The sequence below is a fragment of the Pavona decussata genome, unplaced genomic scaffold, assembly GCF_977016875.1.
Source record: "Pavona decussata unplaced genomic scaffold, jaPavDecu1.1 SCAFFOLD_73, whole genome shotgun sequence".
NCBI lineage: Eukaryota > Metazoa > Cnidaria > Anthozoa > Scleractinia > Agariciidae > Pavona > Pavona decussata.
The window spans coordinates 414792-439946 of NW_028145492.1; the positions used below are offsets into that span (position 1 = coordinate 414792).

Sequence of the window (25155 nt, forward strand, 5' to 3'; positions counted from 1 at the left end):
CGGGAGAAAGCATGAAGGGAAAAGAAGGGCCAATAACAATTTTAGCGATCTTGAAAATGTACATTCTTTTATACGGTGGATGTGTTCTGAGTAAGGCGGAGTCCAAATTTTGTTAATTAATAGGTGACCTGTTTCATAACTTGACTGGCTGTACTGGCCGTTTAGAAAAAAAAAAAAAAAATAAAAATAAAGATTAAACCTGTATCTGGCACACGGAAAAAATCTCGAAATCACGGTCAAGAAGTCATTCAAACCAGTTAATAGAAACTAAAGGCATTTACAAACAATTTTTTCCTAATCCGAAACAAATCATTATAGTAACTTTTCAAGAAGAGGAACAAGGCATTAGTAAATAAGAAGATGCGACAGGTTTCTTAGACAGCGAGAACTATTTTATGATTTGGTTGGTGAAGAAGGAAATTCCCAGTTTATCAAAGTGACACCTGTCCTTTGTGACATGCCAGAAGTCAGAGCTATAAGGAATCTCAATATTACAGATATTTGCTTTGACAGCACAGCGCTGGCCTCTGAGAATAGTCGACCATTTTCGAAATGTAGAACGTCTCAGCTATCGCTCTTGTCAAATTTTAATTGAAGTCAAGGAGTCAAAAGGTTTTCAAATTTAAGCTGCACACAATCGCGAACGCCAAAACATGTAGCAGACCCTTGAGAGTTTCTTGGAACTTTACATTCCCTTTCTGTCTTAGTTATATTATAGAGTTGTTATGAAACTATTGTATACACACTGCGGATGATAGGTAATATTGAAGAAAAGATTCTTGCAGTTATGTACGCAACCAGATTGTTGGTTTTCCTTAAAAGTTAATCATGTTTCTTAGTGTTCCGACTTGGTGCGAAATATCGAAATATCGGGAGAAGAAACGAAGGAAAAGAAAGGCCAACAACTACAATTTCAGCGATCTTGAAAAATGTACATCCTTTTGTACGGTGGTTCTGTTCCACTAAGGCGGAGTTCACATTTTGTTGATAAATAGGTGACCTGTTTCATAAGTGACATGGCTGTATGTACTTAAAGGGCTTTGATTTCAATAACCGTTTAGAAAAAAAATTGAAAATAAAAACAAAACCTGTATCTGTCACGGTAAAAAAGTCTTGAAATCACGCACAAGAAATAACCCAAACCAGTTGATAGGAATTTAAGACATTTACAAACGGTTTCCCTAGTCCGACAAATCATTCACTTGTCACATTCAAGAAATCAATTAGGTGCCACTTTGATTAAGGGAATTTCCTAATTTACCAAGTAAATCTGACACTAGTTCTCATTTTCTAAGAAATCTTGAGCTCCTTTTTTTCCTAAATGAAACCTCTCTCTATCACGATAAAAAGTCTTGAAATCACACGCAAGAAATAAAACCAGTTGGTAGAAATTTAAGACTTTCACGAACGATTGTTTCTAAGACCAAATCATTCATTATAGTAGCTATTCAAAAAGATCAACAAAACATTAGAAAGCAAAAGAAAAGAAAAGAAAAAAAGACAAAAACTGCCAAGGAAAGATTTTGCCCAGGAAGCTATTAAAAATGTATCAGCTACACGGTAGATTAGTGCTATATATTGTTGGTTGGTTAATTATTTTATGGCCTCAATACACTGGTGTTTTACAGGTGCTGTGGAAATTCGGCACCGCTTGTTAAAAAAAATGGTTCTTCCCCATATTTTGATGTTGACATTTGTTGATATTGTTGTTGTTGTCAATGATGATTCTGTTGCTGTAAACATTTTATTTTCTCTATGGTCTCCGTGAGAAATTAAGTAACTGAAGACAAAGATTACTGGTCAACTACTTAACGATGAATATCTCGGCAAAATTAGTGACTGGCTGCTTGTGCATATATTATCTAGTATCGTCAAGAAATGGTTGTTTAACAGGTGCCGTAAAGAATACAATAGACCGATTAAGGATTTAGATAACGGACGGATGGGCCAGTTTTCACAACCACAGCCGACATAGTACCTTAGAGGTGAGTGAACTCGCGCTACAGTTCTTGTACGTAAATTAAAAGCGTCACATTCCCTTAAGGTTAAAAGCTAGATAAGTAGATTAGATATTAATTTAATTCCGTAATACGAAACTTAACTAGAGTAATCAGATGGCAGAATGCTAGTGGTACTGGTAATTTGTGGTATATAGCTTATAGAATGCATTTAAAAAGGGCATGAAAACATAAAGCATGACTGATAAAACGGATGCAATTTTTTAATGGTGCCATGCTATAAGATAAAAATGGTTCTTAGAGAAATCCTATTTTTTTTTTAAGTACAGAGTGGGGGATGATTCTTTCAACAGAAACGTAATATCAATGTTTTCGGTTAACTGAAAAAAAAAATAGTCTAAATGAAAAAAATAAATAAAAAATGAACAAAAATAGATAAATAAAACCAGTAAGACATAACTACTATCAGATCATTTTTCAACTCAATTTTACTACGACAGTGCTTTGAAATGGTATCAATTGGTAATGGTTCATTAAGTGTAAACGCCGGTGTCCTTTATAAGTAAAAATGCTTTTACAATTTAAAGTGCCTGAAAAAACTGACAAACGGACTTCTAATATTATTTTTTAGGAGATGGGGCGCTTTCTTTTGTGGACAGCAGTTGTCTATGCGCTGTGTAAGTAATAGTTAAATTGTTAAGTCTACACAAGAATCGGAAAGTGTGAATTTGGGAAGAGAGCGTACGCCAGAAAGTTCTAACATTTATAAAATTAAACCCTTGGCTTAGTATTAAGTGAATTGCACAAGGACGCCCCCCTCCATCTCTTTCTCATTAGTTAGAAGAAATTACAAAAGGCTTGTAACTTATTTTATATTTTATGCTTTCAGTTATTAAGCTTGATCTATATAAGCCTGAAAGCAGTTTGGCAAAGATTGAATAATAATTATATCAAAAGTATTTCAACGAAACACCAAATATGAAGACTACATTTAGTATGCATAACTTATCGATATCATCAGTCCACAGATAGATAGCCTTTAAAGTAGCAGCAAATCATGATCTACAGTTTGTGTTCTGCAGCTCTATAGGACCGCCTATTTGTTCTATAATATTTTTTGCTTTTAACTTTCCTTTGATGGCAGATTTGATCGCGTTTGGAAGGGACACAATAAGGGCGTATCATGGACACAAGTCAAACAAAAGTGACTTAACTTTGTCAAGCTCAGGAGATGATTCAAGCAAACTTGGTGCTACGCAGGAAGATCATAAGAAAGGTTTCTTTTCACCAGTTAATGGAAACCAACTGAGTGAGATTCGTTTATAAATTTTACTTAGAGGACTTGAAGTGTTTTGGTGTCGTGAAGAACTATGCATTTAAGAGCGACTATCCCTAAGAAACTATTAATATTCAATGTTCATCTAAAAAATAGATTTCGTTGATAACTACTCCATGCACTTCTCTTGGCAAGTAGGTAACAAATAAATACGAACAGAGAAATTTGATTTTCTTAAAATTTTGCGATTTGAATTTTTCACATCCCGGGAGGTGTTCGAAACCCACCGGTGAGGTCGTGAATTTTGTAAGACTTACAGCTGTTAGTTCTGGAGAATACAGATCACTCAAACCTCCTAAATCACTAGTTATAAACGATGACCCTTCACGTTTACAATGTATTGAATTGCAATTATAAGCTTCCATTACTGCAATAAATCTGAGGCGCAAAGTTTATTGACGTTGAGCACTTACCACAAAATGCGATTTAGCCCAAGTTCAAAGGAAACAAATTGCCAAAGGCTTGTGCTCACAGGCTGTTCTACATATTAGTGGAAAATTCCGCCCATCATCTATGAAAATCTTCAAAAACATTTGGCTGCAATCCAGTTTCTGTTTCACAAGTGAGAGGTGAAAGTTGTGATATTCGACTAACACGGTCATATTTCCATCGATCATGTCCGTCAACAATTGTTAGTAACAAACCAGGTAATGAGCCGATAAGTATCGCTTTGAAATTTCTCCACGAAGCAAGATTAAACTTACCTTGCCAATTTAATTGTAATAAAAACGCTGGAAGAGTTTTATTAAAGCTGTGATGTAACGAGGTAAGTCCATCACACTGAAGCGAATTCACCGTCCACCATGTTTTTTAGCCGCTGACCAGTTTGTTTATTGGCTAAAAAAAAGATGGCTGACAGTGATTTCCCTCCAATGTGATGGACTTACGTCGTTACATGACAGCCTTAATGAAATTCTTGGTTTTAACAAGATTCACGATCTCGCCAGTGGGTTTCAAGCACAGCTCGGGGTGCGAAGAGTTCTTATCACAAAATTTTAAGAAAATTAAATTTCTCCGTTTGTATTTCATATTTGTTACCTACTTGTCAAGACAAGTTGATGAAAGAATTATCAGCCAAATCAATTTTTTGTAGATAAGAAATGAATATGAGGTTCTTAGGGATAATCGCTATAAATGTTTTTCGTTAAGGTTATTTGTGTTCAAGATTGTTTGGGTAATACATTAAAATTGAACCCATGCTCGACCTAAAAATCTGAGGGAAAAAATCTGAGTCTTCTGAGAAGAAGTCCTGATTTCTGATCAAAGGTCATGATAGATTCTTCATAACTCGATTCGACACTAGTACGATATTTATCGGTATTTGGCATTTTTTCGATATGGATATCGATATTGATATGTGTCGTCATCATTCAAGACTTTCTGTAATGGTATCACCTACACTCTGAAAACACTCTTTAAACACTCTGGCTAACATCAAACAACTGAATCATACAGCCCTAGCAACAATGTTTTCAACTTTAATTTTGCGATAGGTTCTTCAAGCTCAGTGTAACAGCACTTGCACAAACGAAAAATATCGGTTTTCGTTAAAATATTTGGGTAAGCGAACACATGAACAGTAACCTAAGGAGTCACAAAAAGCCGATATTACCGCTCTACGTGTTCTTTACTAATTTTGCCGTAATAAAGTTGTTGATGACCAAACACATTCTTTACAAGAACAGGAATAATACTTGCATCTTGTATGGTGATATAGTGATGCGAAGCTACACTTCAAACTTACGAGAAAAAAAATTTAATCAGAATCTTTGCTTCATTTCTCACTGATCCATAAACATTATACCATATATAGGGCTTGCTGTTGAGAGCTGTAATTCAGTTTTAACTTGCTATGTAGGGCTACCCATCACAATGAGCGAAAGCCGAGAGAACTGTTTTCAAATCAGCGCTTAACCCTAAATATTTTATATCGATGCTTAACCCCTAAAAGGTTGTTCCTTGCCTAGCTAGAGCTCTGATAACTGGCTTGTTTAGGAAATATATGGGGCTCTGTTCCCGTCACGTCGGCAGTATGACAAAAAGGAATACTCTGACATTGTGTAAGCCTCAGAAGGTCTTCAAGGTCAGTTTGAGATATGAAAATAGGTGTGGAATTCGTGTTCGGAGGGATAATGGGTAAGACAACAGTTACATGAACTGGAATCGGAATCGATAATAAAGTCCTTTTGCTATTGCTTCAGCAGACTTGAATCAAACTGCAAGGGCCTTAATTCCTCAAGTCCAGTCCGCTGATTCTGGAAATAAAAGAGCACTTCCTGCAGTGGCTATGGCTATGCTTAAAAATCCGCAAGTGATGCAGGCGGCGATAGGCAAGGGAGTTGAAGTAGTGGGAAAGTTGGTCGATAAGAGTTTTGAAAACATCGAGCATGCAAAGGAAAAGGCAGCTGAATTCTTGAAAAAGGAGGTACATTGGAGTTTTGCCTGTCAGTTTACCATTCATTTCCACAGAGTTTGTTACTTACTGACTGCAAGGGTTATGATTCGTGAAGCCCATGTAGTCAACCAGTTCCACGTATCCGAAATCTTTACTTAGACAGTTTTTATATGTACTAAGGGCCTTTTCATATCAACCCGCCGTCAGCGAACGTGCCCCGTAAGCAGGATGAATCTCGGTGTTTCCTGTTCCACCCATTTAATGAGAAGAAAATGGCACAATTATTGACAAACAAACTGATTGCCTCAGAAAAGATAGCTTGATACTTTTCTATAATATCGTTCCTCCGTTCCTGGACAAATTATATTTTCTTTTTGCAACTTTCGGAACACCGTTTACGAATTATTACAAAGGTCGATTTGGCCTATAAGCCGTATCATATCGTAACATATCCTGATGTTGAAAACGCACACCAAAATATGCGCGAAAACAACAACAACAACAACAACAACAGCTCCAAGCAATAACCCAACGAAATCAAAATGTGATTAAGATGAGTTGTTACATTATTTTGTTAATAGTTAACACTACATTAGGAGTTGTTCAGATTAAAATCGCATTAGCATTATTTTCTTGAAGGCCCGATGTTGAAAGGTGTTTGACCATTAAAATCAGGCATATAAAAAAGGCAACGTTTTTGAAATAAAATAGTATTATTGTGTGATTGTATACTCCGATTTCCGTTTTCTTTTGTTTTCAGATAAAGTTAGATATCATGCCCGAGAAGTCCTGGGCAGCAGATAACATGTTTGTTCCTTCAGGATATCACATTGATGCTTCAATCGGGGGACAGTCTAAATCGCCTGCAGAGGATGGAGAGCCTTCTTTTGTTTACCCAGCAGGAATGGGACAGGTTTTAATGAATGGCTGTTTTGGGACAGGTTACACCGAAAATGATCCATGCTATAGTGCGGCCGCAAAGTCTCGTTCATGCAAGGTAAGTTTCCTAGTTATCGAATGATATATCATGAATCGAATTTTCGTCCATCAAATATTTTCGTCGCCTGCGATTGGTCAAAACGTGTCGACCGACGGAATATGCCCCAATTGAAGGTAAGAAATGCCCCATGTAAATTATTATTCAATATGTTGTAACACTGCCCTAATATGGTTATGGTGCACTGAATATTCCTCGTCCGTAGTCAACAGAACTGATATCCTGCATTATAACCCACCCATTATTCGCGCGATTTTATTGGCTAGTTTACGTCACGTGGTGCAAATTTACAGGACGGTTATCACGCAATTATTTCCATTGAAAAGAAACAGCCAGCGGAAAAAAAGCCAGCTCAAGAGTTTCATCTTTTCATCTTTATTATTTAACATGGAAGAAAAACAAACTCGTTTTGTAGATGTCCAGTCATGGTTACATCGGTCAAAAAGCTGGTCACAAATGCTTTTAAGGAAAGTACAAAAATGTCAACAAAACATGCTTTCAACGTCTTAAAAGGTGTAGAAAGTTACGAGTAGACTTTCAGATTTAGTCCTCCGCAAACTGATTCAGTTTCTCAAGTTTTGGTCCAATCACAGTGAAAATAAAGTTCCTGTAAACCAATCAAATGTACTTGTTTACGTCAATCACGCACATCCGCCATCAGCTCAGCACTGGCTTTTTTACGAGCGGTTTTTGCGTGATAGAAAAATTAATGAGAGGGTTATAAAATAAATAAACCTCTTTCTGGCTTGCTGGTATGTCGGCTAATAATGTCTTTGGCTGAGAGATTGTCCTCAGAATTTTACATTTGCCCTCGAAGCTTCGCTTCTCGGCCAAATGTTCATTTTTCGGACAATCTCTCAGCCGCGGACATTATCAGCCGACATACCAGCCGCCTGAAGGGGTTGGATAATAAAACAATCATCGTGCTCAATCTTGCGCAAGTAACGTTTTTGAGAGATGCGAGGATATTAATCTATACTTTAAGAGCGACTCTCCCTAAGAACCTCAATTTTTATTTAAAAGATAGATTTCGCTGATATCTTTTCCATCAACTTCCCTTTGCAAGTGGGTAAGGTATGGGAAATATGAACTGAGAAATTGAATATATCTGAGAGCACAAAACTACTTTGAACACTTATCGCAACATGCGATTTAGCTCATTAGTTCAAATCAATAAATTGCAAAAGTGGCCCGTACTCAAAGGCTCATCTACATATCAATGGAAAGATCCATCAATTGCCTATAACAATCAGTTAAAACATTTTACCGAAATCTAGTTTTTGTTTCACAAGTGAGAGGTGAAAATTGTGAAACTCGCCTAGCACGGCCATATTTCCACCGAACATTTCATTATTTAATGTTAGCAACAAGACAAAAAGTGAGATAACTTTCGCTCTGAAATTTCTCCACGATGCAAGATTAAACATTTCTGTCAGGTCTCAGGCTTATGTTTTGGAACACACCACAAACGTCTCTTTGAGAAATAAATCGTCGAAGTCATCCCGCGATTTTTTGCTCGGACGAGCGCGCTAACCAAGTTTTAATTACGTAACATTCCACAGAACATGATTGATGGTGCGTCATTTATTGGTGTTGGATTTGATGGCAGTGGAACAAACAACCCTGAGTCGAGAAAAAAGAGTATTGTCCAGAGGGTTTGTGCAAATAAGGGAAGGTAAGGATAACTAAAGTGTCTCTGATTTAAGGACTGTACACCTACAACACTCGTCAAACTTAAAATATTTGGGTAAAGATAACAAAACCCCTATTGTATGCAGTCCAGTTTCCCAAATCTTAAGTAGCACCCTCTGTAGACCTCATTATGTATTTTTCAAACCGGTTTAAATACCTATCTCCGACCCTGTTTTTAACATTTATACCCATTTTTCGGACTTTCGGACCAAAATGGTTCCAAGTCCCCTACCCTTTAGGTGGCATATAACTGCATAGAATATACATGGGGTAGTCAGTATGTACGGCTTGCAACTCTACTTACATTAGTTTCCGTTATCGCTGATCATTAGGGAACTTAAGGAACGACGACGGCGACGGCAACGACAACGCCGCAAAACAATAGGTTTAATGAACAAAAACAATCGCTCTGCACGTGCGTTTTACATTTTGGTACATTGCTTTGTCGTCCTCTTTAAAACAACAACGTGAAATGACCACATTCAAGGTTTTGTGGAGAACGTGAACGCACGGCGGTAAATTTTTCATTTTCTTTCTTAACTTGTACGCCACTCCTACTAATTTGGTTCCTGGATAGTTCGCCACTTTTGTAAAAGTTGAGCGAGTTGAAATAATCGCGAAGTAGCACAAGTGAAATAAAGTTATATTTCCAGGTGATGTTTTCGTTGCCGTTGCCGTCGTCGCTGCTTAAGCTCCCTATTGTTATCAACACTAGGAAAATAAAGACTAGAAAACTAAGCTTTATGCAATTGCGTCCAAAGTGCGGAAGACAAGAGTAAGATCTGGGAGTATCCTCCCTTAAAAATTGTAAAATTAAAAGGTCATTAAAATGTTATGCAAGATCTTGAAGAAATGGGAAATGGAAGATAATTCTTTTATATAACAATATTTCCAACGTCTCGTCGAGACATAATTTGGCAACAACAGAACACGTAACGATTCATAGCCGACTCAATGATGGTTTGTCAAATAACATGATAGTCTGTTACAGTAGCTCATTATTCTGTCTATTCTAAATTATGTCTTCCAGTTAGACTGACTATAGCTGTAAAAACTGAATATAAAATTATTTTAAATCAACACTGTTTTTCTTTTTTCCAAATGATGTTGTAATTTTCAGTTTCGTGGTTAACTATTTAATTTTTTTTTTAGATACGATGCCTTTTCAGTTCCGGACACAATGAATGTGCATGGAATTTATGACACAGCTGCTTTTATGAAGACCTTTGATAGTAGGAAGGAGTATCAAAAACAACTTCAGATTGAAGCTGGAATGTCTGGATCTATTATGGGTTTCAGTGGAGGAGTAAACCTGGCGTGGGGTGGATCGATGCAACAAAGCTCTCAGCAATACATGGCCATTTTGAATGTCGACGTCGATAGGTGGGTACAAAAAGCGACCACCTCTTCTTATGTTCCACTTGACAATTGCTGTTGTTAACCCTTTAATTCCAATGACAAGATGCATATTCTCCTCACTGATTTCATATATGTGTTATAGGAATAATTAGGGGAATTTGCTGGAACATTACGAAAATTTAACTTTACTGGACATTTTATTTGTTCTCATGAACTGCATGTAAGTATGATATGGTAAAGCAGTGATCTTGTGAGGAGAGATACTGATCAGATGTTAGTCGTTGGCACTGATAGGCCTACAAGAGTGTCACGCGCTTCCCATGGCTATCCTTGTAATTTTCCTGAAGCGACTTTACGTTAGTGCAAAGCAATGATCGTTTTTGTTCTGTGAAATTTTCTGAGGTAAGATTGTTCACAAATACCAATAGAAACTATTATATGGGAAGAATTCCGTTTCAGTTAGAATATAAAGAAAGTGCATAACCACTGAGTACGTGCGTGTAGTTGCATGATAAGGTTCTCTTCGATAATATGACAAAAGATACCTTTAGAAGTCACAGCGCAGTTTCCTAGGTGGTTCAGTCCAACCTCAGGTGTGATTATAAGTACTTCCTCTTGCTTTATATCCTTATTGTTGTTGGGTTTTAATTATCAATATTGATATCTTTTTCGTCGACGTAACCGTCTTGGCGTTTAAGTACTCCATCGCTAATGATTATTTAATTAATGGTGTTCAGGTATGAAATATTCATGGACGAAGTGAGGCCCAGTGATCTCAGTTTATCATTCTGGAGGGAATTTATGTCGCTTCCCTTGTCCTACTTCGACCCCGGCGCTCAAGTTAAATACCGTAAGTTGTGGTTTTATCTAACCTCATTCAGCTTTTCCTTAATTCTTAGTATTACAACAGAAAAGCCCTGGGATCGAGGTTGCGAGACGGCGAAAAATAATCATAATAGCCTACGTACACGTAAGCTATTGATCGACTTGCTTACACTTGCTTCCATACAACTAAAACAAACAGAAAAAGTAAGCGCCCACTGTTGTGTAATGATTAAGTAATGTTTAAAACACGAGCAGCAGTGTTTTATGGGGATTTAAAACCACCGGAGGCGCAGCCGAGTTGTTTTAGACCCGATAAAACACGTGCTGCGAGGTTTTTGAACGGCTTCAAAAACATTCCTGGAAAAGTATGTTTTAAGAGAATTGATAACAATGATGCTTTTGTGAGTGTTGGAAATTAGCGTACGAGAAAAACATCAAACACCGCATTCTAATAAGGAGGAGGTTTTATCGGGTATAAAATCACTGCGCGTGATGTTTTATCGACCATTTGATAGGTCAATGGGATTATGAATTATTAATGAGTTTTTGAAGAGACATGCTGACTCAACTTAAATTACTTGTGAAAATCCTTGATTGTGGCACCTTTTACCTAAAATTCCTCTTCCATCAATCAAAGCTCTTAAAAGATTCAACTTAGTACGGGATTTGTACAAGCCCTTTCCGTTACACGAGGAAAATGTTTTTACTATCTTTATCATTTATGTTATGCGAAGGAGCGGTGGCAGCAGCGTCACGTGCAAACGATACGTGACGCACGAACGTAAAACTTGTTGCAAGAGGTGGCAAGCGTCTTTCTCGAATGCTCTCTCGTAATTAACTTTCACACTCTTTCCATTATCGGTCAATGAACTCGCGTCAAATAAAACATAGGAAGAAATGCCATACAACATGGCTATCAACTAAGCCGCAAACATTCGGATAGAACAAATATACGGATTAAATACGGCAACAGCTCAAAAATCGTTAGAGGAGCGTACAACGATCGAATAGCACTTTAATCGACTGAAACGTCAGGATGAAATCTTTCTAGGCAGTGCTTTTTTGATCGAAATAAACTCGTAAATGAACACAATACCATTTTACTAACCTCTTAAAGTACTGTTAACCTTTATGCTTTCCTTCGTTTCACGGCAGAGAGAAAAACGTTTCTCCGATACGTTTCCCCAGCTTCCATTCAAAAGATGTGATTTTAAGCTACCAAGACGAATGTTTTCTTCCAAAAATAACATCCACTAAGGCAGTGCCTTTTTAATCCGGAAAGCAGGATTTTTGTGAATGAGACATACGGCAGATTGGAACCATTAGTGAAGCAAAAATGCTCTAAAAGTGGTTTGTTTGTATTCACCTTTGGCAGCCATTTTGGCTTTTCTCGTTTTCTTGGTCAGTTTTATTCCCTGTTATAATAGCAAACCCGCTGAACATAAGAACTGGCCGAATTTTTGGAAAAAAAAAAAAAAAAACCAAACATCAACAGGCTGATAAAGACTTTAATCACAAATTTGTTCAAATTTCCCTTTATACTACGCTCACTACCCATTCTACTTCATAAAAAAGACTCTTCTTTATTGCTGGTCGATTCTTTAAAAATTGCTGCCGCGCTCACATCTTTTACCTTCGATGCAAACCGCTTGCTGGCTAGGATTTTTGTTTATGAACTGTTTTGCAATTTATGACGAATATCTTTAGCAAATTAATACTCGTGTATTTAAATTACTTTAACAGAAAATTTCATTCAAAGATGGGGAACACACTACGTCAAATCAGCCAAATTCGGAGGTCAACTGAGAATAATAAAAACCATGCAAGCAAGTCGTGTATCATCAAAGGAAGAGTTTGCGGAAGAAATGGAAGCGGAATTCAGGGCACTGTTTTCAAGTGCGTCTGCCAAATTAAACACAAAAGGAGGTAACAGTAAGAAAGAGGAGGAGAAATTTACCTCTACATCCGTTTTTGCTCAAGGTGGAAGCCACGAAATTGCAGCCGTCCTGTCAGATGTGTACTCTCCAACGTTTAAGGGCGATTTTAAGGAATGGCTAAAAAGCATTCCTGCCTACCCCAAAGCCTACAACTTCTTCTTAGGAACGATAGCAGACCTGGTTAACTTCCGAGCGCGGGATTTATTTCTTGAAGAGAATGTCAACTGGGGCTGTGAAGGCCACAGCCAAAGTCTAATAGAAGAGGAAACGCAAGAAGGTACCAAGAGGTATTACACTCAGAAATTAGACAATGGAAATGACAAGAAACACTACTGCCAATTCCAAGATCGAGAAGAGTTGGACACGGCGCTGAGAAGAAGGCAAGCAAGCTTGAAGAGGGCGATTGAAACTTACATGGAAGAGGTAGTTGGGGTTTACTTTTTGCCTTGAACACAATTGGACAAAAATTGTAAAATTTGTCCACAACTGCAAAAACTTAGCCTATGGTTTTAGATTGAAGCGACTATCAATAGCAACCAATACAGACGTAATCGTTTATTTCACTTCCGTCTCTTGTATAATGAATTATAGAAATCAGGAAAGATAGGAATAAAAGATATCGTTGAGCAGGGATGATACAGTGGTGAGAGCACTCGCCTCCCACCAATGTGGCCCGGGTTCGATTTTCGGTGTCAAGGTCGTATGTGGGTTAAGTTTTTTGTTTTTTCTCTTCCCTGCAACGAGGGTTTTCCTTAAGGTACTTGGGTTTTCCTCCCTCCATAAAAAAACCACTTTTCCAAATTCAATTCGACCTGGAAACATTGGACGAAAGAGCCCGACACTCTGTGGAAGCCGGCTGAAGTTCCCATTCATTATTTTATTTAAATTATTTGTTACTGTTATATGGACACAGTTTCAAGGGGACTCACCCATACCAATAGTTATGCGACTAGCAACTAGCACAGTCAGTTTCACCTAAAAAAGGAGACTTACTGATTTAAAATAACGATGTTGCTTTCGCGCAAGATGTTTCTGTGTGCCCTCCTCCTCAGCTTTTTTCGTTGCATGGAATTAAATTTACCCTCGGATCTCAGATTTAACCCATTTACTTCCAGGATGGTTGTCGTCACTTATTTCAAAAATACCAACAACTGCGAAAATGCTATGATCACAATGTGAAATATGGTGGAAGAAATAAGTTTTTTATTTTTGTCGGCATCAGTTTAGTTAATGTCAGCTAAAGGGGTAAAATAATTATTCACAATAGGGCTTGAGCTTTTGAATCGAGATATAATAGTTCGACACCCTTATCAACTTATTCTCACCGAATAATGTTTTACAAAATTTATCTAATAGATAGCTAGATGTACAGCTACCGCGTGGAGTATAACCGTTCTCGTGGCATTTTTGGACGGTCAAGCAGGTAGACATGGGAATATATTATCCACCGTCTGTTTTCAAACAAATTTAAAAATCTTCCCAGGCACAGGCAGCGGCACAAAAAACAGCCAAATGCTGCTCACAAATTCAAACAAATTCAGCTAATTTTCTGTGTAATTATGTTAGAATGTTAAATATCAGTAAAATTCTGTATCGATTAAATTTTGTCGTTGCCATCGAGACAAACTTGATGTAGATTTACCACGAAATCAATATAAGGTGAAAGCCCGTCATTTTTAAATCACACTTAAAAGTGTGATTTCAACGACTTGTTTCCTCTATTTCTTTTCTGCCAGGGCCCAATATCGGTGTCAGACATGAATATTCCGAAGTGTAAAGAAAGTGATGAGGCCAATGACGAAGACTTTGCAGATATATTAAATGATGACGTGCGTGTTCCAATGTGGGAAGAAATTACCCAACCAAATAAAACCATCAAAGTGATATTTGACATGGAAAATGATCTGGCTCGTGGTTTAGAAGGCGTGGTGAAAATTCAGAAAAACATGACCCGTCGAATTCGCTTCGCACACGGCAGATGGTTCACTACCGACCAAGATGGCAAGTTCCACATGTTCAGTGGATATCGCAACGGGAAAAGTGGAGAACTCGAAAACCACAAGCTTTCTGTGTTCGGTCTTGTTCTGAGTTACAATTCGAAGTATGGAAGTTTAGAACTCAGCGAAGCAGATTTGAAAGAGTCGAGAAAGATTTACCCAACCTTAGCAGAGAACCAAGTTGGATTTCCACTGGCTCGAGTCATTGTATTGGAAGAGAATTCTTCCATAGGACAGAAGAGATCAAAAACAACATCAACCAGCAAGCCATGTAATGTAAAATGGTCCAACGCCTTAAGACTTGACCCTACCACTGGTGGTGGTCGCTGCCTGCAGTTCACGGCTTCTTCAGCCGGAGATTTCTTTGTTGTTTTTGCGACTATGCCAACAAAACGTCCCACGTGGTATTATGTGCGCATTGGAACTAAAAAGGTTTCCATTTACAAGGTATAAATCGCAATAAAATCATTATCATAACCATGATGGTGACGTTGAAGACGATCATGACACTTGCTCGAATTCTGACCATCATCATGATTTCAGTAAAATCATTGTTTATAATGGAGCACAGTAAGTTATCAAACAAAAACAAAACTAACTAGTCAGTATGTTAGGGTAACATTTTTCTTTTTTAAAAAAAAAAAACTTATAACTAGATTAGATCTTATGATTTTAAGAAATAATAAACTGCAAAGGAGCGCGAATGAAAATGCTGAAAGTATTCACGGGATCTGAGTATTTATAACTCATATAACTGCAAGGCTGATCTAACTGTGTAGAAAAGTTTAACTTAACACGACAGCGACATGATAGCGACCTTTGTAGTTTATTCTTTACTCAACCTATATTTTCTACCCTAGACCTTTTCATATCCGATATGCTGTACATTTTTAACATGATTTTGCCAAAACATTCTATCCTTACTTAGCATATCGCGACAGTGGCATGGTATTTCAGGTTCTTCAGTTATTCATTGCTCATAGTCACGCAATATGACATTGGCAAACATCTGAATTTGGGCTCATACGGAGTCATTACCACGTACATTTACGAGACAACTGACATTCTACTGCTTGCTGCTACACCGTGCTGCCGAGAGCCAACTTCCTTAAAGGGGAAGTATCACGAGAATTTGACGTCATTTGAAAACCCAAAAACGTTTGTCTGTCAACAGAAACAAAAAATAATTGTCTAGTTTTGTTATAAATTATCACCCCAGTGAAACAAAACTGTCAATTAGTGCCTCTAGTCAGAGACAGTAGGTCGGAATGGATTGAAACTTGAAAAATGTTAGGCTAATTTTTTTCAAGTTATCGCATTTTTGTTTCCAAAATGCGCTAGAACAGATCAAGAGATGTTCCTTTCAAGAATTGAGTTGATTTTTTTCCTCTCGTTGTTCTAGAATTATTTTGTAGCTAAGTTAAGGTCTTATTTCAGCATTTTTAAGAAGAGAGGCCAAAAACACCATGAGACTTCCCCTTTAAACAGATGTCCACTGTTGCAATTCGATTATCGGTTTGGTCTCTATCATATCGCTGTCTTGTTAAGTTTTCTACGCTGTCAGATCAGCCTTGCAGTTATTTCACTACATATAATTTGATGAATTTGTCAGTTTTGATTAAGCTTATTGAATATGAATATATGAAAAAGATATTTGAACTGCAGGTGAAAAATTAAATAGATGAGAAGATCCTCGCAGTTAGAACGCAACTGAAGCAGTTGCGAAAAGAAGGCTGAAAAAAATTCAGGCTTACCGTTACCGGTGCAGCGCTCTACCAACTGAGCATAGCGGAGGTCATGGGTTCTGTTATAAACCACAAATTAATCGTGACGTTTCTGATGGACACAATTCTAGGAGTAAAAGGCTGCATCAAGTTGATTATCTTTTGTCCTTTACCCTTTCAACACAGGGAGACATGGAGGTGACATCAACGATAGACCCTGGAGCCCTGTCGATTAAAAATTCCCTATTATACTTGTCCTACTTTGTTTGTTTGTACGAGAAGGACGTTAGTGTCCTGATAGAGTACGGAAAAGTGTTGGCCACGGCAGATTCCTCGCAAGTCTTCCTTATTTACACTGATAAAAAGGAGCCACTCAACCCGCGGTTTTACGCTTTTGGAAACACGAATGAGGAGGTTAATATATGGGATGCTCATATTGTACCCCGTGAGCGTATAGACGCAGAATGCAAGGGAGATACATACAAGGACCCGAAAGAGAATGTGTGCGTCCAGAAGTGCCACGAGTATTGTGATCCATTTGCAGGTTAGAAAAGCAAACTTGGTTTTTACTACTATATGAAAATTTTGGTTGTCTTTATTATCTAACAGCCGAGAGCACATCACATGCAGAATGGAAGAATGGCCAGTTTACCTTTCCTTTTAACTGTAATTGATGAGTACATACAAATGAAAACAAATTAAAAACAAACCAAATTAAAATTAAAACACACAACAACAGACACAAACGGAAACGAGCAAGCAGTTAATTTAGTTAATTTCACATATCAGTTTCAAGATTGGTTGTTCAAACGGCTGAAACTTCTATATATAACATGCCCGTAGAAAGTAAAAACAGATTGTCTCTAAGATTCACGTAATTTGTTGTAATCGGTCACCTTTTTCCTCTTTCTAGGCTGCCTTGATTCTGGCGCGAAGAATTTGCAGGCTTCAAAGTGTGTAGCCTGTCGTTACGCCAAGGACCCAAATACTGAAGAGTGCGTGGAAAAATGTCCTGAAGGTCATATGCCTGTTGAAGGCAATGAGTGTGCGTGTAAGTCCAAGAACCAGGCTGGCTTGGAATCCAAGTTGAGGTTTACCAGCCAGGTCTTGCATGAGGCGAGCCATGCAGTCCAGCTCTTCAGTTCTAAATTAGAAACGATTGTATGAAAATGGATCAAAACAGGAAAATACATCGAGTTATAGTACACGACTATTGTTAATCCATCGTTTAAATTACTCTCCTATTAATTTATAGATCATGTAAAAGATTGGCTTACTAGCGGCTATTTGCAATTTTGCTCTGAACGCGAAATTTAGTCAAAAGAAACTAGCTTCAGCGTAAAATTGTGAGAACCACAAAGAAAATGGAAAAAAATATTTACCCCTTTCACCGACACTGAGGTGAATAATTGTTTTAGTATATACCGCACAAGCTGAATAACTAGCGGGCCAAAAAATTTCTTCATTTTTGTATTTTTTGTAACTGCTGCCTCGTTTATCTAAATAATTTCCTCTTTAGTGACCGTGGCGAAACGGGAAGCCATCTTGTTTCTCTTCGGTTGCTCGGAGGTGATTAGCCAAGTACTATTCACCTTCGAGCAGCCGAAGAGAAACAAGCAGCTTCCCGTTGCGCCACGGTCACTTAAGAGGAAAACATTTCGATAAAAGAGACGGCTATTACAAAAAATACAAAAATGGCAACAAAGTTTGGTTTGAAGGCATTACATGGTAAGTTGTTAATTCTTTCAAACATCGTATTCTAAGGCGGAAAATAAAAATACAACGCATTGTTTACGAAAACTGTCGAGCACTATAATTACAATGTAAACAATGAAACATCTAATGTTTTGCAGCATGATTTCAACAACAGGACAAGTTTCACACAACAATCGAAGGAAAGACACGTAGCAACTAAACAAGTGCCTCCAGAAGTTTCATTTGTCCGCAAGAAAGCGAGACGGAACTTTTCACAATAAGAAATCGCTTATCGCGCGGCGCGCGAGATTTTAAAATTTCCCACCATTTGTGGGTACATTGTCAGAAACAAAGTAATTTTTGGTCCACTTCTTATTCAGCTTGTGTGGTATATACTAAAACAATTATTCACCTCAGTGTCGGTGAAAGTGATGAATATTTACCTCGCCGCTTCGCGGCTCGGTAAATATCCATCACTATTCACCTCCACTTTGGTGAATAATTGTTAATTATTTACGTGCATGGAAAGGTTTGCTTGCTAGATTGGTGACTGAAGCAGCCTTTTAATCCGATTATTTGTTTTTCAAACAATATCAGGTACGATAACGATAATGAGCGTAGTTTGAGCATGAGCAGGACTGGGAAGAGAATGGAAATGATAATAAGGCAAAGGGTGTATCGCCTTTAATTCAATGAAACCTCGCGTGTATCGTTGCACGTTTCATTTCAAAAAGCCTCGAGGAATGATTAATTATTTACTAGAAAGTTCTTTGTGTCCCTCCGAAAATTGCTCTGATCACAATAAATTTTCTTTCTCTAGTTACATTTGATGTCAAAGCAGGATACACAAAATCAGATGAAATTGGACTGGAAGTGGGTATCAAGGACATGCCTAACATCTATAAACTGACGCTGTGCTTGTGGACAAAGTTCCCTCAGCCACCAAAGGATGACCTAAACAGTGTTGTTGTGTCGTATGAACCGGAAGGGTCACAAACACAAGAAGTATTTTTACTGTGGTTTGCAGCTTCTAAAGGACGTTTCACCGTGAATACCAAGGAGAAGCCTGATGATGAGTGAGTTACATATTGCTTCCCTTTAATTATGAATAATCACGTGGAGCTGGTGTCATTAAAAAAAAAATTCCCGCTTACAAAAGACAATATATTAACGGTCCAGGTAAGACTGCCGATGTTTATCTCTGGCTATAGATAAAGTGGGTCGAAATGGAATGTAACTTAAAAATAAAAAAAGGCTAACAATTTTTAAATTCTCGTATTTTCGTTTTCAAGCATGCCGCTAGGACAGATCAGGTGTTGTTCCTTTAAAGAATTAAGCTAAGTTCTAGAGTTATTTTGTAAGTAAGTCAAGGTACTGTTACAACATTTTCACTAAAAAGGCGGAAAGCCCCGTGACACTTCCCCTTTAACGAATAGAGCAACAGACACGTCACTTCACTGCTGTTTGTTAACAATGACATATTTTTTTTTAGTTCCTTAAGCATGGTACAGATTCTGTCCCCTCCAGGGCGATATAGCAGTTCTCATAAGGCCTCACTCGATTGGCTTGCAACCCTTCTAAAAAACAATAGAAAAAACAACAGAACTGCTTAGGCTATTACAAGGAATCTAGCTTGTAGATGGTTTTCGGCCTCTTCTTCAGGGTATGCACCCTGAAGAAGAAAGGCCGTGCCTTTCGAAATATTGGAAAATATACTTCCTTGACCGTGAAATCAGCCTTGCTCTTTTTCAGATTATTTAATTTAGCTTTCCCTATTTTTTTGAGTAAAATTATAACAGTTATTAATCGTTTTCAGGTCACGTGACTAAAACTTAAAAATGAAATAGGTTGGATCAATAAGGATATCGAAAACAAACTGTTTCCCAAGTTTTAAGAAGACTGGACAACTGCTTCCCCTCCCAACAAAAAATGCAAATCATTAGGCAGCTCAAGCCTTACTATGATTGATGTGCTAATGTGTAAATAAGCCCATGCGGCTGAACCTGCTAACTGGACTGATAACCTAAACCATTGGTTTCCCTTTTCGTCGACAGATGGTTGACGTTCTCGGGGAGCTTTCTCAATGACCATCAGTGGCATCATATTTGTATCACTTGGAACGGCTTCTCTGGTGTGACTCAGCTTTATGTGGACGGCGTCAGAGATGATGCTTCACAGGGTGGCCTAGCGAAGGGCTCGATAACCGGAGGTGGGAAATTAAGCGTTCTTTCACAGGTCGCTTGGCCCGTTCATTTGACAGACCTAAACTTGTGGAAAACAGTCCTGTCCTCGGAAGAAATTCGTGAAGCCTCGAAAAGTTGTGTTAGCAAGCAAGGTAACTTGAAAAGGTGGCACGATTTTTGGCCTGTCTTCAGATATCGTACAAAGAACCAAGAAAAACCTTCCACGTGCAAGATTCCTGGTAAAGAAGAACAGGGGCCGAAAACCATCTACTTGCTAGATTCCTCATGAAATATGTCAAAGGTATACCTCTTACATGATTTAATGGGAATCAATGAAAATGTTGAGACAATAAAATGCTCCTTAAATGCTGGAACTATGTCTTTTTTTTTTGTACATATTGAACTTTTTTATATATTCCTATTTATGAAGCTATTTTCAGTTTTTAACGCCAATCCCTGCGACTACATGTATACGTCAATGCGATCACTTGTCTGACAAGGAAAGCACCGCATTTAGACTACAGCTGCTGACGGACCTCAAAAGTGCTTAAAAAGAATAGCGGAGAAAAATCTGCTTTACCTGCTGAGAAAATTACACTACAGACAATACCTTATTATCTTCTCTAAAATGATAGGGGAGGAAACACAAATTAATCGGGTGGTAGGCAGCGCGGAGTAGCCGTAATCCGGGAGTACTCAGATAGGCCCAAATTCAGAGTAACGAGCATTTCTAGACATATGCGTACGTTTAAAAAGATGGATGCAGTTTTCAGTTAAACAACATCAGCTCTAGCCTCTGCTCCATTTAAATTTCGCGTGCCATATGCAAATAAAGACGTTTTTAAGTTTTCGTTCTTCCCAAAAACTATAACAGACTGGAACTGCCTCCCAGAGGCCATTGTTTCATGAAGCTCTTTAGAAATATTTAAACACAAGTTGTTAGCTTTTCTTAAGAATTAGTATGTAGTTTATATAGTTTTCTTTATTTGACTTTTATATCATTATTTTATATATTGATATATCTGTATTTTATTCATTTGCTGATTTTATTTATTTTTACGATTGGTGTGATATCTGATCAGGATTTTACCGACCTAATAACATGTAAATGTAAATGTAAAGACCAGGTTACTAGAAACACAATTGTGCAATGGAAGTTTCTTATTGTCAACCGTAAACGTCTTACAGGGCCGTAATATTATTCGTATTCTCAACACTGGAGAGAATAATGAAGTTCACAATCAAGTTTGCTTTTAAAATAGAAAGGAAGACAAAGTTATTCACCGGAATCACCAGCTTTATGATAACATGCTGGTAAGAGCTTGTAATGAGCTCTGCCATGCTGAGATGAGGGAATGCAAAGTTTCTCACCGTTTTATTTAACCGAGCGGCCAAACTACTCGTCCCTGGTTGGGCAAGAGGGCTATACAACGGGACCTAATTGGGCTAGCGAAAAAGTTGCTCTGATTGACTGGGCGGTCGAATTAAATTCCTCACCCCTGATTTACCCAGCGGCAGAATTCAGTATTCGCTCCTCATTCGATGGGAACGGTGGTTAACTAATCGCCTCAGTCTGGCAGGCTTAGCAGAAAAATTACGTACTCCAGATTAGTACAGACGGCAAACTACACAGATTCTCTTTGGAACAAAGATCGTGGAGGACGCGAGCTTCCCCAGCTTTTTGTCCGATAAATTAGAAATCAATTCTGCATTGCCTTTATGCCTATTCAAGCCAATGTAAACCAAAATCCGAGTCTTCCAGCCGCGTCAACGCGAAGTACCGAACAAGAGACCTCTTGAACTGCCATAAGTATATAATAAATTGGAGCTAACAAGCAACTTTAACCCCTTATATCAGTACCGGGCGGGCACCAGATTCTGCTCCATGGACTGTGAGCTTTGCAGCGTTTCCTAAAATTTATCTGGGGAGAACTAGTGTAATCGTGACTTGACAACTCTTGAAATTCAATTTTTTCTCTTTTTCAAAGACAAAACTTTATTGCGGTAACTTCACTCAGTTTTTTCTGAATGGCCTTTGTCGGCTTCGTTTTCGTTTTGTTAAATTTTGCTAGTTCTCAGACATTTTTGAAAATTAACCAAGAAATCAGGGCGGATCCGGCCAAGATCATGGCTCCCATTTAGAAAACATACATGGTTCCCACGCCATAAGACCTCATGGTCTCAAAAAAAAAAAAAAAAGAAAAGAAAAAAGAAGAAGAAGAAAAAAAAAAAGATTGGGGCGTACTTTTTTAACGCTATGTTAAGCTTGGGTGGACATCCGCCCTCGAAGACCAAAAAGCCCGTTCTATAGATAGGGTTAAGAAGAGGCTAAAGTTCTCAGTCATCATGACCGAAAACTTGTAATACTAGGCAAAGTACTAGATAGCACGTGGTAAATTGTTTTTAGCTTGATGATAATAATAAGAACAATCCAACATCAAAAGGATCGTGATTAACAAAAAAACATTATGCGAGATAACTATGGCGAGACAACATTGCGATGTATTAACGAGACATTTTTTTTTACTGAAGTTGCACTGAGTGTATTTCAGCATCATTCATAACCAGTAAGTTGAAATCAGCAGACTGATTTCTTGCTGAGAAAACGTTATTACTTTTCCAAGGAACCACAAACCACAGATATGATTAACAATTTGAGTTTACTGCTTATCTTGTCCCAGTTGTTCAAATAACCGATAACTCTATATTGAATTTCATCACGGAACTACGTCTTCTTTAAACTCAAGTTGACGTGATAAAGGCCTCAGTGCGGCCTCAGTCACACCAACATATGAAGAGAGATAGCTGAAGTTTCCAGTGAAATACACTGTCAAAGACCATTAACTCTATATAGTTTTCGGTAATTTTCTTTTAAATTGTCCATAGCCTCTAGTTGAATGACAAAAGCTCAAACTGTTTTTGCACAATTTGTGCCTGGAACTGTTTCAGCGACGTACTGTTGATGAGTTGAAAGTTTCAACGTGACCGAAACCGTAGTTTATTGAAATGTGCATAACTGATACACCTTCAAAGAGTTCCTCCAATAACACTGACGTAAGTATTTTCCACGACAGGAAAGGCGAATTAACTGTGTGAATATTTGTATCCCATTTATTATTAAAATGACAGCATACTTGCTTTGTTCCTTCACACGTCGCCTCTCAGTTCACAGGTTCATCTAATTGAAGCCCGCGGACACCATGACGTCACCGACCATAACGTTTGAACGTTTTAACCCCGATTTTTAATAAAATTTTGACAATTCACAGGAAAAAACTCAGCCTTGCAGTTGGTATAAAATGACGCCGTTAAGTAAATATAGAAACCAATCAGCCTCAGGGCTAAAGAATGATTGCTCTGTCAGATTAAATGTCAAATATGTTCGTGTTTATGTTATCAGAGGCCAATAGCCCAATCAGTTTGGAGTATTGTTATTAATTAAACTTGTAGCATCTCATTCGAGGCAGTAAGCATCCCTATCCAGGCTTTAGGCTCTAAAACGAATTATATTTTTGACTTTATCCTTTACCGTTGACTGAGGTAAACTTTTTACGCGATTCAGCTTGAGCAGGAAAAGCGAATATCTGTGGATAAATAGTAAAGTGTATAATATTGTTGTATCTGAATTGACACGCAGGAATGGCGATGGATCACTAACACGCAATTCTTGTGAAGATCAAAGAGGTGATTGACGTAAATCCAAAGAGTATTGTTTATTGAACAATAAATAAAAGACTGTAGTTATGAGTGTTATGAAAAGTGTGTCGACAAATACGCCACTCTGTTCTACACTTACCAGCTTCAACCTAAACGACTATAAAACGTCACTATGAAAAATCAACATCATCGATCCGATAAGAGGAATAGCTTCTCTTCCACACGAGGAAGAAACTATGATAAAGAAATGGATCACGCATTTACACTCATCTTTCACAACATCAAGAGGCTACAAGACGGACATTTGTCTAACAGCACACCTAATCTGGAGCAAGCTGACAATGCATCGGGTATAAGGCCTACTGTGACATTACAGGTGCCCTTGAAGAGAGAACTTAGCCTTTCAGATCCGTCTTTAAAACTTTCACAAGGCGACACGACAGGAGAAACTGACGCTTTCGACTTGACTCGCTACAAATCACGTTCTTTCAGCGGTACAATTATTGGTACGGCAACACAAAGAAGAAGAGTGCGGTTTTCTGATGACTATTCTGAAGAAAAGCTTCGAAGGCCGCCCTTAACAAGACGGAGTTGTTCCGATCTGCTACCTAGGCCTAGAATTGTCTTGACAAAGGAAGACTGACATTTGCTTTTTTCTTGTTTTCAAGGGAAGAAATTATTCAACGAAATGCCAAATCCTCTTAAACAATTGACAATTTGAATTCGTAATTAACAATACTGATTCTAGCTAGCACAGAAAACTTATAAACAGGTATTAAATTAGCTTACCGTAAAATGATAGTTTCGTAAAACCGAAAAAGTAACTGATTAAGAAAAATAGTTGTAGATGAAAATATCTATACAGGTTTAACGTTTTGTATCGTAGTCTTTGCTCATGAGATTGCGCAAAAAACTGTTTTGGTGTCCTCTCTAAGCCGCCTTTTGTTTCTTTTGTTTTGGATCCGAAGTGTTCCCTGAAGGAGTTAATGAATTAATTGAGAATTGCACAAGAACGGCTAATTTCGCCCCCCTTCGAGGTCTTCAGAATGAATCACGCTGTTGCCCACACTTGTCAAGAAATCCTCAGCCTTAAAAATGTTCAAGTTTATCTCAGTTGGAAGGACATAATTAAGAGTTTATCGTAGCGGCACATTTTTCAAAAGTGAATAAAATTACACGTTGTTTATACACAATAAGTTTCACTGAACCATTAAGGGCTAAGTTAGTCGAAAAATCCCTAGCAGAACCTACAATTATGTTCAAGTCAGTGTTAGAGGAGTTAGAGGCTTTCATGCATGTGTTAAAGAGCGTTTGAGAACTCAGTTTACGTTTTGATAACTGGTGCATTACATAATGTTTATATTTTAAGTTTAGTGTATCTCATAATGAATTTGTAATTA

At 37.9% G+C, this 25155-nt stretch overlaps 1 protein-coding gene across 3 annotated transcripts; it reads left to right on the plus strand.

Moving 5' to 3' along the window:
• The first annotated feature begins 1253 nt into the window (after nucleotides 1-1253).
• Nucleotides 1254-20472, plus strand: LOC146476721 (uncharacterized). 3 transcript variants are annotated; one of them, XM_085114212.1, is made up of 14 exons: nucleotides 1254-1985; nucleotides 2590-2635; nucleotides 3103-3267; nucleotides 5499-5719; nucleotides 6450-6686; nucleotides 8249-8361; nucleotides 9531-9761; nucleotides 10475-10587; nucleotides 12306-12922; nucleotides 14236-14943; nucleotides 16407-16764; nucleotides 17134-17271; nucleotides 18736-18991; nucleotides 19970-20472. In XM_085114212.1, the coding sequence occupies exons 2-14, from the start codon at nucleotides 2593-2595 to the stop codon at nucleotides 20385-20387; spliced, it is 3618 nt and encodes a 1205-aa protein (XP_084970338.1). In that variant the 5' UTR covers nucleotides 1254-1985; nucleotides 2590-2592; the 3' UTR covers nucleotides 20388-20472. The 3 variants fall into 3 exon arrangements, with proteins under 3 accessions (XP_084970338.1, XP_084970337.1, XP_084970339.1); XM_085114211.1 differs by lacking the exon at nucleotides 1254-1985 and having other exon boundaries at nucleotides 2363-2635; XM_085114213.1 differs by lacking the exon at nucleotides 1254-1985 and having other exon boundaries at nucleotides 2363-2635; nucleotides 3103-3234.
• The last annotated feature ends 4683 nt before the right edge of the window (nucleotides 20473-25155 follow it).

Coding starts and splice junctions, on each gene's coding strand:
- LOC146476721 (XM_085114212.1), top strand. CDS start 2,593: ATGGGGCGCTTTCTTTTGTGGACAGCAGTTGTCTATGCGCTGT. Junction 9,762..10,474: donor TTGAATGTCGACGTCGATAG/GTGGGTACAAAA, acceptor AATGGTGTTCAG/GTATGAAATATTCATGGACG. Junction 10,588..12,305: donor CGGCGCTCAAGTTAAATACC/GTAAGTTGTGGT, acceptor TTACTTTAACAG/AAAATTTCATTCAAAGATGG.